Source organism: Oncorhynchus mykiss, chromosome 2 (genome assembly GCF_013265735.2).
Source record: "Oncorhynchus mykiss isolate Arlee chromosome 2, USDA_OmykA_1.1, whole genome shotgun sequence".
In the NCBI taxonomy this organism is placed as follows: domain Eukaryota; kingdom Metazoa; phylum Chordata; class Actinopteri; order Salmoniformes; family Salmonidae; genus Oncorhynchus; species Oncorhynchus mykiss.
In genome coordinates, this window is record NC_048566.1 from 23,139,186 (window position 1) to 23,152,689 (window position 13,504).

General features: G+C 41.8%; 1 protein-coding gene across 1 annotated transcript; it reads left to right on the plus strand.

Annotated features, from left to right (window-relative positions):
• Window positions 1-9,319: 9,319 nt before the first annotated feature.
• LOC110538332 (urokinase plasminogen activator surface receptor) lies at window positions 9,320-12,706 on the plus strand. Its single transcript, XM_021625084.2, has 5 exons — window positions 9,320-9,386; window positions 9,770-9,880; window positions 9,984-10,130; window positions 10,479-10,589; window positions 11,760-12,706. The coding sequence occupies exons 1-5, from the start codon at window positions 9,341-9,343 to the stop codon at window positions 11,960-11,962; spliced, it is 618 nt and encodes a 205-aa protein (XP_021480759.2). The 5' UTR covers window positions 9,320-9,340; the 3' UTR covers window positions 11,963-12,706.
• Window positions 12,707-13,504: the final 798 nt, after the last annotated feature.

The window sequence follows — 13,504 nt, forward strand, 5'->3', positions numbered from 1 at the left end:
TTTGAGACAAGTTCAATACTTTTAGCTATAAGTCTTAGGAACATGGAGACCACACTGTTAGTTTAAGTTATTGAAAAGTATAAAGGGCACTTACAAGACCAGCACCCGTTAGTCAGCAGGGATTGGATCATGTGTCATGTACCAATACTAGAAGTCAGTGTGAGCGATAGGCACACCCTGTTGCAAACAATAAATTATATGAATAGAGAAAGAAGGTCCTTAACGTTCGGGAGGAGCACCTTGTACCAGGTGCAGGTCAAATTGAAGCACTTGGGAGAAGAATATGACATGTGCAGACTTTCTTATTATAAAGATAAATGAACGGGCATCGCACGTTGATACTTCTGAAACAGGGCTTGGTTTAGGGAGAGGATTGAGATTGTCAGGTGCATCTTCTCATGGAATAGCTCCCAATCAGAACATGGAACAACACATTCCTGACGTGCCCAGGAACAGGTAGATGATAATAACAACAGTGAATTGGATTTATAGAGCACCTTTCCACCAGGTGCTTGAAGCATTTTGGTCTTTGTGTTGGTAGAGCATGGCGCAACGCCAGGATAATGGGTTTGATTAAAAAAATATTTGACATTTATGTACAGTGCCTTGCGAAAGTAGTCGGCCCCCTTGAACTTTGCGACCTTTTGCCACATTTCAGGCTTCAAACATAAAGATATAAAACTGTATTTTTTTGTGAAGAATCAACAACAAGTGTGACACAATCATGAAGTGGAACGACATTTATTGGATATTTCAAACTTTTTTAACAAATCAAAAACTGAAAAATTGGGCGTGCAAAATTATTCAGCCCCTTTACTTTCAGTGCAGCAAACTCTCTCCAGAAGTTCAGTGAGGATCTCTGAATGATCCAATGTTGACCTAAATGACTAATGATGATAAATACAATCCACCTGTGTGTAATCAAGTCTCCGTATAAATGCACCTGCACTGTGATAGTCTCAGAGGTCTGTTAAAAGGAACACACCAGGCAGGTCCGAGATACTGTTGTGAAGAAGTTTAAAGCCGGATTTGGATACAAAAAGATTTCCCAAGCTTTAAACATCCCAAGGAGCACTGTGCAAGCAATAATATTGAAATGGAAGGAGTATCAGACCACTGCAAATCTACCAAGACCTGGCCGTCCCTCTAAACTTTCAGCTCATACAAGGAGAAGACTGATCAGAGATGCAGCCAAGAGGCCCATGATCATTCTGGATGAACTGCAGAGATCTACAGCTGAGTTGGGAGACTCTGTCCATAGGACAACAATCAGTCGTATATTGCACAAATCTGGCCTTTATGGAAGAGTGAGAAGAAAGCCATTTCTTAAAGATATCCATAAAAAGTGTTGTTTAAAGTTTGCCACAAGCCACCTGGGAGACACACCAAACATGTGGAAGAAGGTGCTCTGGTCAGATGAAACCAAAATTGAACTTTTTGGCAACAATGCAAAACGTTATGTTTGGCGTAAAAGCAACACAGCTGAACACACCATCCCCACTGTCAAACATGGTGGTGGCAGCATCATGGTTTGGGCCTGCTTTTCTTCAGCAGCAACTGAAGTTGGAGACTCATATCTTCCTCAATAACTTCAAGCATCGGCTGTCAGAGCAGCTTACAGATCACTGCAGCTGTACACAGCCAATCTGTAAATAGTCCATCCAACCAACTACCTACCTCATCCCCATATTTTTTATTATTGTTATTTTTCTGCTCTTTTGCACACCAGTATTTCAACTTGCACATCCTCATCTGCACTTCTATCACTCCAGTGTAAATTGTTAAGTTGTAATTATTTTGCCACTATGGCCTATTTATTGCGCTACCTCCTTGCTTCATTTGCACACACTGTATACAGATTTTCTAGTGTGTTATTGACTGTATGTTTGTTTATCCCATATGTAACTCTGTTGTTTTTTGTCGCACTGCTTTGCTTTATCTTGGCCAGGTCGCAGTTGCAAATGAGAACTTGTTCTCAACTGGCCTACCTGGTTAAATAAAGGTGAAATAAAAAATAAAAATAAATACAAATGTATTTTTAACAATTTTAATTGAAAACAATCCAGAAATGATTTGATATTGAGAGAAAATGGCTGCATTGGACCTTTAAATACTTTGAAATATCAATTTACATTGGTTTCAATGTCACTGTTGATCTGTTGGACATATTTCCTTCTGCAGTCGTCACTAGACTTGCCACTGTTTCCTGTCTGGATGATGAACAGCTGTCAGCCTCTAGGCACAAGGCAAACACCCTATGGGGGCTTGGTGTCCATACATGGGCCTATTCATGCTCAGGGAGACGGGTATGCAGACCACGGGCACAAACAGTTACAAGAACCAGATGTAGGTTGGCATAGATGTGCAGACCACAAACCAGAGCGAGAGATACTGTAAACAGCAGGTCTGACGCATGGAGACAAAGGAAATGGCTTTGATTGGGTCAATATGAGGCAAAAATAACACACACCTGGCCACCAGACAAAGACAAGATGTCAGCACTCAAAGTAGGCTAAAGAGAATGTATACACTGTAGAGGGAGAGGAAATTTTGGGTGCGTACACTGAAAGCAGTGATTATGCGGATACCATTTTGACAATAGAACTGGCAGTAAATTAGGAAACTAGTGCCTCATTAGGAAGCCCCTCATTTCATGTTGCTTTGCTTGCTGCTACTCTTGCGTTCTCAACAGCTTTCCTGACTTCCTCCATAAGATTGACATTCAATAATTATTTTGGGTTGTATCCAGCCCTGATAATTTCCTTCTCAAACCCATTCTTTGGCTTTCTGGTACAGTATCATCTAAAAAGATGTAATTAAACACAGATGCTCATTTTGTCACAGCTACTATCGCTGAGGTTGGAGAAACTAAACTGTGTCTGGATAGCAGGTATATACTGTATTTTATATCATGAGTATTCTCCTTGAGGCAGAACTGAGCTATTTCGGCAACATGGGCCAGCTGCACAGTCAAAATTGGCTATATTGATGGCCTCCCGGGTGGCACAGTGGTTAAGGGCGCTGTACTGCAGCGCCAGCTGCGCCACCAGAGACTCTGGTTTCGCGCCCAGGCTCTGTCGTAACCGGCTGCGACCGGGTGGTCCGTGGGGCGACGCACAATTGGCCTAGCGTCGTCCGGGTTAGGGAGGGTTTGGCCGGTAGGGAAATCCTTGTCTCATCGCGCACCAGCGACTCCTGTGGTGGGCTGGGCGCAGTGCGTGCTAACCAAGGTTGCCAGGTGCACAGTGTTTCCTCCGACACATTGGTGCGGCTGGCTTCCGGGTTGGATGCGAGCTGTGTTAAGAAGCAGTGCGGCTTGGTTGGGTTGTGTATCGGACCCATGACTTTCAACCTTTGTCTCTCCCGAGCCCGTACGGGAGTTGTAGCGATGAGACAAGATAGTAGCTACTAAAAACAATTGGATACCACGAAATTGGGGAGAAAAAGGGGTAAAAAATTGGCTATATTGTAAACATTCATGAAAACCAAAATGTGCTTTTTGGTCTTAATTTAAGGTTAGGGTGTGGTTAGGGTTAAATTTGGGGTGCCAGCAAGTGACCAATATGCAGAGCTGCCTCCAGAACAAGATTCATGACAAAAAACGCTAACCTGGCCTGTAAGACAGAGTGAAAACAGTGAAAGCATGTACTGAAAAACCCATTCTAAAGCATGCATCTTGTTTGTGGCCAGGCACTTCCCAGCTAGCACATTTGGTTCCTTGGAAGTTGTGGGAATGTACGTTTTTTGTTTCCAATTGGTTCTGGGAATGAAGCCATATGTTTCCTGACCGTTCAAAGTTTTTAAAATGTTCTGAGAATGGATGTAAAAATATTGCCTTTTCTTCAACAATATTACTGCACTGTCGGAACTAGAAGCACAAGCATTTCGCTACACTCTCATTAACATCTGCTAACCATGTGTATGTGACCAATAAAATTGTATTCAATTTTGGTATGGCATCCGACCACAAGGTGCTACAGAGGGTAGTGCGTATGCCCAGTACATCACTGGGGCCGAGCTTCCTGCCGTCCAGGACCTATATACTAGGCGGTGTCAGAGGAAGACCCCAAAAATAGTCAAAGACTCCAGTCACCCAAGTCATAGACTTTTCTCTCTGCTATCGCACGGCAAGCGGTACCGGAGCGCCACGTCTAAGTCCAAAAGGCTCCTTAACAGCTTCTATCCCCAAGCCATAAGACTGCTGAACAATGAATCAAATGGTCACCCGGCCTATTTACATTGACCCCACCCCCCTTTTGTTTTCATACTGCTGCTCTATTTCTTGAACTGCATTGTTGGTCAAGGGCTTGTAAGTAAACATTCCAAGGTATAAAAAAATGTGATTTAATTTTAGTCTAAGCAGGGCCTGAAACTAAAGTAACCCCCATGGAGGCAACCTGGGCCAAGCTGGATGACTCCTGCATGTACTCTGCTTGTTTCTTTTGAAAATACTTTCATTCATCTTTGAATTTTGAATGTGGTTCTTACCTGCATACATGGGTTAAGGGGGAGAGATGACATGAGTCATCCAGCTTTGCCCATGGCGAATCTCAATTAGGGTTAAAGGGCTGCTATAGTGTGGAGGGGCCCATGGGATCTATGTTGCCTTGACGAAAAGTCCCCAGACATGATCTGTGTGGTGTGGCTCGCCAATTAGCTATGGTCCCTCTATGAGCAGCTCTGTATTTCTTGACAAAGCCACACTGGTTTGCCGTTTTGCAGGCCATCCTCCTCATTGCTCGTCAGGTCAACATGAACTCCTGTCCAAATGTCTCTCTTATCAGAAAAAGGCAAGAAGCAAATAACTAAGAAAACAGTAGAACACAGTAAACAAATCCATCAGTCTCATGCCATGCATATTCATACAATTCAAGTCTGTGTTCTGTCAAAATGTCTTATATTGTAAATAACTTGCTTGTTGGTCTTAATTTAGTAGTAGTTAGTAGTCAAATCAAATGCTGTTTGTCACATGCGCCGAATACAACAGGTAGACCTTACCGTGAAATGCTTACCTACAAGCCCTTAAACCAGCAGTTAAGAAAATATTTACTAAATAAACTAAGGTACAAAAAAAAGTAAAACAATAAAAATAACAATAACGAGGCTATATATACAATGGGCACCTGTACCGAGTCAATGTGTGGGGGTACAGGTTAGTCGAGGTAATACTGTACATGTGGTTAGGCATTAGGGTTAGTTGTGTGGTTAGGGTTAAAGTTGGGGTGCCAGCAAGTGACCACTATGTAGAGCTGTCTCCAGAACAGGATTCATGACAAAAAACGCCAAACTGCATTTGGATGAATCAACAATATCGCAGTCGCTTCACACTGGCCTGTATGACAGAGTGAAAGCCTGTGCTGAGAAACCCATTCCAAAGCATGTTTGCAGCAAGGCACTTAGTACTGCAAAAAAGCCAAAATACAAAGTGTTACATTTGGGGCAAAGCCAACACAACACTTCATTGAGTAACCCTCTAAATCTCTCCACTCATTTTCATTCTTTTTTTTTTATTGAGAAATACTGAACCAAACAGTGAGTATGTTAGTGTACAACCAAAGATTTTAAGATCAAGAATGGTTTATACTACTTCTATCAACATGTCTGTATACAGTTATCACAGAGACATCATGAACATTCTATTGTCGTCCAACATCAAACTTGTCGTTGTAATTATTGTATAATTACAAAATTGACAGGCTGCATGACATCAGCAGCCTGGGGGTCTAAAATAGAATAACTGATGCAAACACGAATAAACCCATCCATTTAAAAATGAATTCAGTATATGTCAATCTAGCGAACCAGGCAACTAAAAGCAACTTTCTAAACAATGTTTTGGTTAGTTTCTAGCTTGTTAGAAGGTGTAAACGGTACAGTGAAATGGTTTATTGCATTGTTTAGACATGTAGCTAGCTAGCTAAACAATTAACCATAATGCCAATGTTCAATGTTAGGTAGCTAGCTAACAGTAGGCTATAACTAGCAATGCAAATGACTTTGAGATACGAATACCATTACTACACAGATCATGCACATAACTTTAGCTAGTAAGCCAGCCTCCCAGCTAATGATAGCTAGCTAGCTAATGGTACTCTTTAATTTGCAATGAAAACAACTTTCTGACAAAACTGGAAACGTATAATATCTCAAAATTTAGCTAGTTAGACTCTCTTACCCGTATAATGTTACATGGATGAACACTTCTCCCTCTCTGTCACAGATGCCATGGTTGCCCTTAGTTTGAAGATGTAATCCAGTTTTATACAACAGTGTTCTCTTTCGCTTTAGACCAATCCGAACTAATCTCTTGGCATGTCCAGCCCACCCATTATCTCAGCCAATCATGGCTAGTGGGAAGGTTCCCGTCTTTTCCCATGGCTAAACCAACTACGCTCGTAATTTAACTTGTATATACAGATGGCATACATGTTTGTGTATGATGTTCCAGAAGATATTTCTGCCAAAAAACGCATTTTGATGATTAAAAAAAAAAAAAACTTAAAATGCCTCTCATGTGAAGTAGTGATGTGCGACATACACCTAGTTTCTGAAATAATTTACATTAATGACAGATTTCTTGAGTTATGTTAGATTAATTCTGACTACGGCGTTTCAAAATGGACAAACAGTACTATTGCCCCTTTTTTGCAGAAAAATGTATCCATGCTTTTGTCACTTCTAGGTTAGACTACTGCAATGCTCTACTTTCCGGCTACCCGGATAAAGCACTAAATATACTTCAGTTAGTGCTAAACACGGCAGCTAGAATCTTTTTTTGAAAGAAAAAAATATATATTTTGACCCCCTTTTTTCTCCCCAATTTTGTGGCATCCAATTATTAGTAGTTACTGTCTTGTCTCATCGCTACAACTCCCGTACGGACTCGGGAGAGGCGAAGGTCGAGAGCCATGTGTCCACAACCCAACCAAGCCGCACTGCTTCTTAACACAGCGCGCATCCAACCCGGAAGCCAGCCGCACCAATGTGTCAGAGGGAACACCGTACACTTAGTGACCGGGTCAGCGCGCATTGTGCCCGGCCCGCCACAGGAGTCGCTAGTGCGCGATGAGACAAGGAGATCCCTGCCAGCCAAACCCTCCCAATTGTGCGCTGCCCCATGTACCTCCCGGTCACGGCCAGCTGCGACAGAGCCTGAGCTTGAACTCAGCCTTAGACCACTGTCTTGACTAGAACCAAACTATTTGATCATATTACTCCAGTGCTAGCCTCTCTACACTGGCTTCCTGTCAAGGCAAGGGCTGATTTCAAGGTTTACTGCTAAGCATTACATGGGCTTCCTCCTACTTATCTTTCCGATTTGGTCCTGCCGTACATACCTACACGTACGCTACGGTGTCCACTGGGATTCTCTGCCTCAAACCCTATTACAGGGGCTGAGTCACTGGCTTACTGGTGCTCTTCCATGCCTTCCCTAGGAGGGGTGCGTCACTCGAGTGGGTTGAGTCACTGACGTGGTATTCCTGTCTGGGTTGGAGTCCCCCCTTGGGTTTGTGCCATGGGGGAGATCTTCATGGGCTATACTCTGCCTTGTCTCAGGATGGTTAGTTGGTGGTTGAAGATATCCCTCTAGTGGTGTGGGGGCTGTGCTTTGGCAAAGTGGGTGGGGTTATATCCTGCCTGTTTGGCCCTCTCCGGGGGTGTTGTCGGGCGGGCCACAGTGTCTCCCGACCCCTCCTGTCTCAACCTCCAGTATTTATGCTGCAATAGTTTGTGTCGGGGGGCTAGGGTCAGTCTGTTATATCTGGAGTATTTCTTCTGTCTTATCCGGTGTCCTGTGTGAATTTAAGTATGCTCTTTCAAGTCTATCTGTTTTTCTCTCTCTTTCTCTTTCTTTCTTTCTTTCTCTCTTTCTCTCCTTCTTTCTTTCTTTCTTTCTTTCTTTTTTCTCTCTCTCTCGGAGGACCTGAGCCCTAGGACCATGCCTCAAGACTAACTGGTCTGATGACTCCTTTCTGTCCCCAGTCCACCTGGTTGTGCTGCTGCTCCAGTATCAACTCTTCTTCCTGCGGCTATGGAACCCTGACCTGTTCACTGGACGTGCTACCTGTCCCAGGCCTGCTGTTTTAAACTCTCTAGAGACAGCAGGAGCGGTAGAGATACTCTGAATGATCGGCTATGAAAAGCCAGCTGACATTTACTCCTGAGGTGCTGACCTGTTGTACCCTCTACAACCACTGTGATTATTATTATTTGACCCTGCTGGTCATCTATGAACATTTGAACATCTTGGCCATGTTCTGTTACAATCTCCACCCAGCACAGCCAGAAGAGGACTGGCCACCCCTCATAGCCTGGTTCCTCTCTAAGTTTCTTCCTAGGTTCTGGCCTTTCTAGGGAGTTCTTCCTAGCAACTGTGCTTTTACACCTGCATTGCTTGCTGCTTGGGGATTTAGGCTGGGTTTCTGTACAGCACTTTGTGACATCAGCTGATGTAAGAAGGGCTTTATAAATACATTTGATTGATTGATTGATTTTTCTTGTTTTTTCAAGTGAAGGTCTTGGAGTATGCAAGCACACTCATTTGGTTCACCTAGCCAACTTTGGCTAGCCGCCAGACGATCTGAAGCATGCTGACGCCTTTAGGCCTGATCCAGTCTGCTTGAGACCTGACACTGGGAGAGACTTTCTCCTTTTAGCAGGACTATAACACAAAACACAAGTCCAAAACCACACTTTCTTATTGAAAGAAAACTGTCTCTTACCCAGACAAGACAGTGGAAACTCCTGAGTCACCTATAGCGCCATTGTGACTATAATTTAACTTGTTTTATTTGCTGTTATTAAATCAGTGTTTTCTCGTTGCAAATGACAAAAGATAGATTTAACAACAGTAAACACAACAGCATAAATAAAAAGGAATAAAATCATATTCACAATGGTGCTGTCATATTTTTGACTGCAATGATCTGCAAACAACTTGATTGACTTTGAGAAATTGTGAAAGATGTGTGCAAAGTTGGTGGAGGCCTATCCAAAAATAAAATTATATTTTTTTTACATGTATTTTTTTATTTTGAAATTGTGAAGGTTTTTACAGAGCACTGAGCAGTGAAAAAGTAAAAAGGGAATGCGGTCTAATTCCAGGCTGTAAAAACACAGAAAACTAAATGTGAAAATTCAAAAAATTGCCACATTCTACAAATTGTATGTTTTGCAACAGAACACTGTATTCAAAGCTCAATTATTGAACACATTGGATTTTGATAGCTCTGAGTGTGGATGCTTCTCGACAAACATACCACACCTCTAAATGATAACAGATAAATGCTGTAACTTGGCACACACTAAATCATTTCACCTCCTTCAGCTCCAAGTCAAAATGTACCTTATTGTACCCATCCTTGTGAGCTTGCTACTCCCCAAAGGTAAGAATTGCATGTTGATGATCATTTATTTTAAATGTCTATCTATCTATCTATCTATCTATCTATCTATCTATATGTATATATATATATTTATATATATATAGCTATAGCCCATATATTTTTTTATTACTTATTACTGCTTTGAAGATCAAGTTCAGCAATTATTAAACGTTTTTGCAATTTCAGTTTAGCCTATAACCAACAGTTTGGAACTATAATGAAGATGCAATACATCTAACTTCAACAGCATTGATCAACTCACCTTTTGAATGACAAATGCATTTCAGCCAAAGAACAGTGTCCACATTTTCGTCTATTATATCCCTGATAATTTATGAACGGAATTTCAAGTAATGGGATGCTGTAACTTTTCACCTTCTCAGCATATTCACTCAAGTGCTTTGAGTGCACACCAGGAGAATCGGGAGCATGCACGGACAAGGAGACTGACTGTCCAACCCAATGTGGAAACACGCGGATTACATCCTATATGGGTAAATTAAAGGCAGGTTCATTTAGCTCACAAGTTTTAGCCTGACGACAAAACATTTTTTTTACCTGTATTTGCTTGTCCCGACCTATTCTTTCTATTTCCAGGTGGTACAACATTATCCGATGTGAACCTGAAGTCTTGCTCCGTGCCTGAACAGTGTCTCACTGCATCGGTGAATTTTGGAATGATGCGCACTATGATCGCCAGCACATGCTGCAATACAGACCTCTGCAACTCCCAAAGCATCCCTGGTAACTATCTCAATGAGAATGTATTGTCTGGTAGCGTCAGTAAATGCTACTATTAAAACATTCGATTTGATAGCATGTTGAAAGGTTGAGTTGAAATGAATTGTTTTCATTGACAGTTCTATGAGGAAAGTTTGAGTTTATGAATTAGACTTTAACTCAATTCTTAAATTGGCATGTCTACCTAAAAATGAAATACAACCAAATTATTTATTTAGCGAAATGATTTAACAGCTGCCAAGTCTTTTCAACATAGAGGAATAATTGAATTCGGCTGTAATAAGGAATATAATTAAGCTATTTTGGTTTGTGGTGAGCTGGGAGTGAAAAGTGGAATCATCTATCCTGTAGAAACTACTAAAACCACCCCTAATGGCAAGAAGTGCTTCACCTGTACCGGAACGGACTGCACGAGCGCTCTGAGCTGTGTGGGAGACGAGGACCGCTGTATCTCAACAATAGGTAGTGTGTCAGATTAATGGCGCGCCGTTATCCGCACATTCTTTACATTCCTAAACCTCTTCCTTTAGTCTCTGACAGATCTCATAGACTAGACATAACATAGTACACGTAAATCCGGGACACCCATAATTGGGATAATATGTTATGTTTGGTATAATTACATCAGATAGAATGTTACTTAAGGCAAACACGTTAGGAGGGTGGTTGGTCAGAGTGGATGGGTGGGCATATAATGCGAACATCTAGCAACCCAAAGGGTGCATGTTTGTATCTCATCACTGACAACTTTAGCATTTTAGCTAGTTAGCAACTACTTAGCATGTTAACTAACCCTTCCCCTAATCCTTTTAGATAACCTTTGCCCTAACTCCTAACCCTAACCCCTAGTGCTAGATAAGATTAGCCAACTAGCCACATAGGTAATGATAGCAACAACAAATTTGAATTTGTAACATATCATATGTTTAGTAAATTCGTAACATATTGCACATTTTGAAAATTCGTAACATATTGTACGAATTGCAATTTGTAACATATTGTACGAATTGCAATTTGCAACATATTATACAAAATGGATGAGGGACATCCACAAATGAATTCATACTATATGAAAGGGAACATTTCATACTAACTTGAGTTCTCAGATTTACGTACAGAATAATATGAAATGCTCTGAGACCATGTGGCAGAGTCTCCACATCTCAAATGTATGATAATACATATGATAACTCTGATGATTAGTGCTTGAAATTATGTGTGGTTATATAGTCCTGGTCTCTGATAGCATGCAGTTACCCTGAGCAAGTAAAAACTTGATGTACAGTATTTTAATTGAATGTTTACTGCACTGAAAGTTTTCCAATCTCCGAATAAACCTCCAACCTGTGGCCTAACTGCAGCAACAGAATTACGTCATGGCCTGAACTTTTAATTACGCCATGTGGTGATCTTAGCTGTCAGTGAAACTCCTTAAAAGTTAAACTAACATGTAAGGTTAGGCATTCATTCCCAATGGTTAAGGTTAGGGCTAAGGTTGGGGATAGGGTTAAACTTAGGTTTATGCATTTATTCTGATTAGTTAAGTTAAGGTTTGGGAAAGCCTTAAAATAAAAACCTTTGAAGCATTGAGTCTTGAGAATATCAGTAACATTGTCTTATGTGTGCTGCTAGTGAACATGGGTGGCGAGAAGATGACAATGAAAGGATGTGCCTCCAAGAGCATCTGTGTGGGAGACATGTCAGGAGCGCTGGGGCCCACCATGGGCATTGACATGAAGTGCTGCGAGGGAAACCTGTGTAACAACGCCCAGAGCATCGGACTGAGCCTCCTGCTCCTGGTGACATCCATGGTCTCTGTGGCCCTGTTCCACTGAGAGACACCGTGCCTTCACCTCCTTACCTCCCCTTCTCCCCCCCCTTTCCTCTTCTGGGCATTGCCTCATTATATTTATTAGTTCCATCGTAACAGGAGCCTCCCTGTCATTGTCCACCCCCCATCTCCCCACTCCCCAGTCTCCCCACTCCCCAGTCTCCACAATACACCTGTTGTGTGTATTAATAATGGATTTGATTGAATAGCCCCTTTCGTTAGACACTCCCTTGGGGCTTCACATTGTGTAGGATTAACCCAACCCCTCCACCCCCACTAGCGTAATGCTGCAGCCACCTGTGGAATGCACTATAGCCATTTTATTTTAGGGACAGCTCTCATAAAAAAAACACACCCACAACCCACACCCATAACCCCTACACATACCCACCCTCTTCTCTCTTCAAGGCCCTGTGAGTCAGTGAGGCATGGATGTTTGGTGAGGCATCTGCCAATCTAAGCAAGTGTTGTACATTGCTTCAAATCATTGGCATTGTTAGCTTTCACATTATTTTAACATTCTGTACAACATAAAAAGGCTATTGAATCCCATTTTTAACATGGCAGAAATATACTTACAATTAAATATGTCACTGGATGTGTAAAGTGTTAATGTATTTCCAATGCCTAATTGATGAACAAGATGAATTTTGTAAATTAAAGTATATGAATTACTGAATAGATGAGCTGACTATTCTCACAACCTCCTTCCCCCTCCAATAAGGCAACGAATAAATACATTTTTAAAAATCCACAATATTCATTTCAAGATTTAGTTGAGGTTTAGGGTTTAGTGAATGGTTTGTCCCAAATACAATGCTTTAAGTTTTTGAAATATTTAGTAGTTATCAGGTTTCAGGTAAGACCCAAGTGCAGACTGTGTTGAAGTAGCAATGTTCATTGGAACAACCGGGGAACGCCAACAAAAGGTCAAGGCAGGCAGGGGGTCGATAATCCATAGTAGTGGATCCAAGGTACAGGACGGCAGGCAGGGTCAGGCAGAGTGGTCAGGCAGGCGGGCTCAGAGTCAGGACAGGTAATGGGCAAAAACCAGGAGGGCAAGAAAAGAGCGACTGGGGTGAACCAAAATGCTGGTTTGGTTGACAAACAAGACAAACTGGCACGGACAGACAGAAAACACAGGTATAAATACCCAGGGGATAAGTGGGGAAGATGGGCAACACCTGGAGGGGGGTGGAGACAAGCACAAGGACAGGTGAAACAGATCAGGGCGTGACAGTACTATCGTATTACTTGCCACCCATTCCAAAACCGACTGCAGCTCTTTGTTATTTATATAATGAATATGAGTTCGGGGGGGCTAAAATTATTCAATATTAATGCATTAAACTTCTCACTAAAAGCATCAGTCATACAAAGGTTATACTTAAACCAGAACTGGTTCTCCAGTAGATTAGTAAGAATGTATCACCCCCTTGTTAAAACGTTGCCCTTTTCCCTTTATCCAGATTACCTTTCACTTTCACTTACTTGAAAATGGAACCTTTTTCAAAATATTACCCTTTCTATAACAAGCCATACAAAG

Bases quoted from the DNA above. Each gene is read 5' to 3' on its own strand.
- LOC110538332 (XM_021625084.2), top strand. From the start codon at position 9,341: ATGTACCTTATTGTACCCATCCTTGTGAGCTTGCTACTCCCCAAAG. The intron at 9,387-9,769 runs GTAAGAATTGCA...TCACCTTCTCAG, and splicing joins GAGCTTGCTACTCCCCAAAG to CATATTCACTCAAGTGCTTT. The intron at 10,590-11,759 runs GTAGTGTGTCAG...GTGTGCTGCTAG, and splicing joins CCGCTGTATCTCAACAATAG to TGAACATGGGTGGCGAGAAG.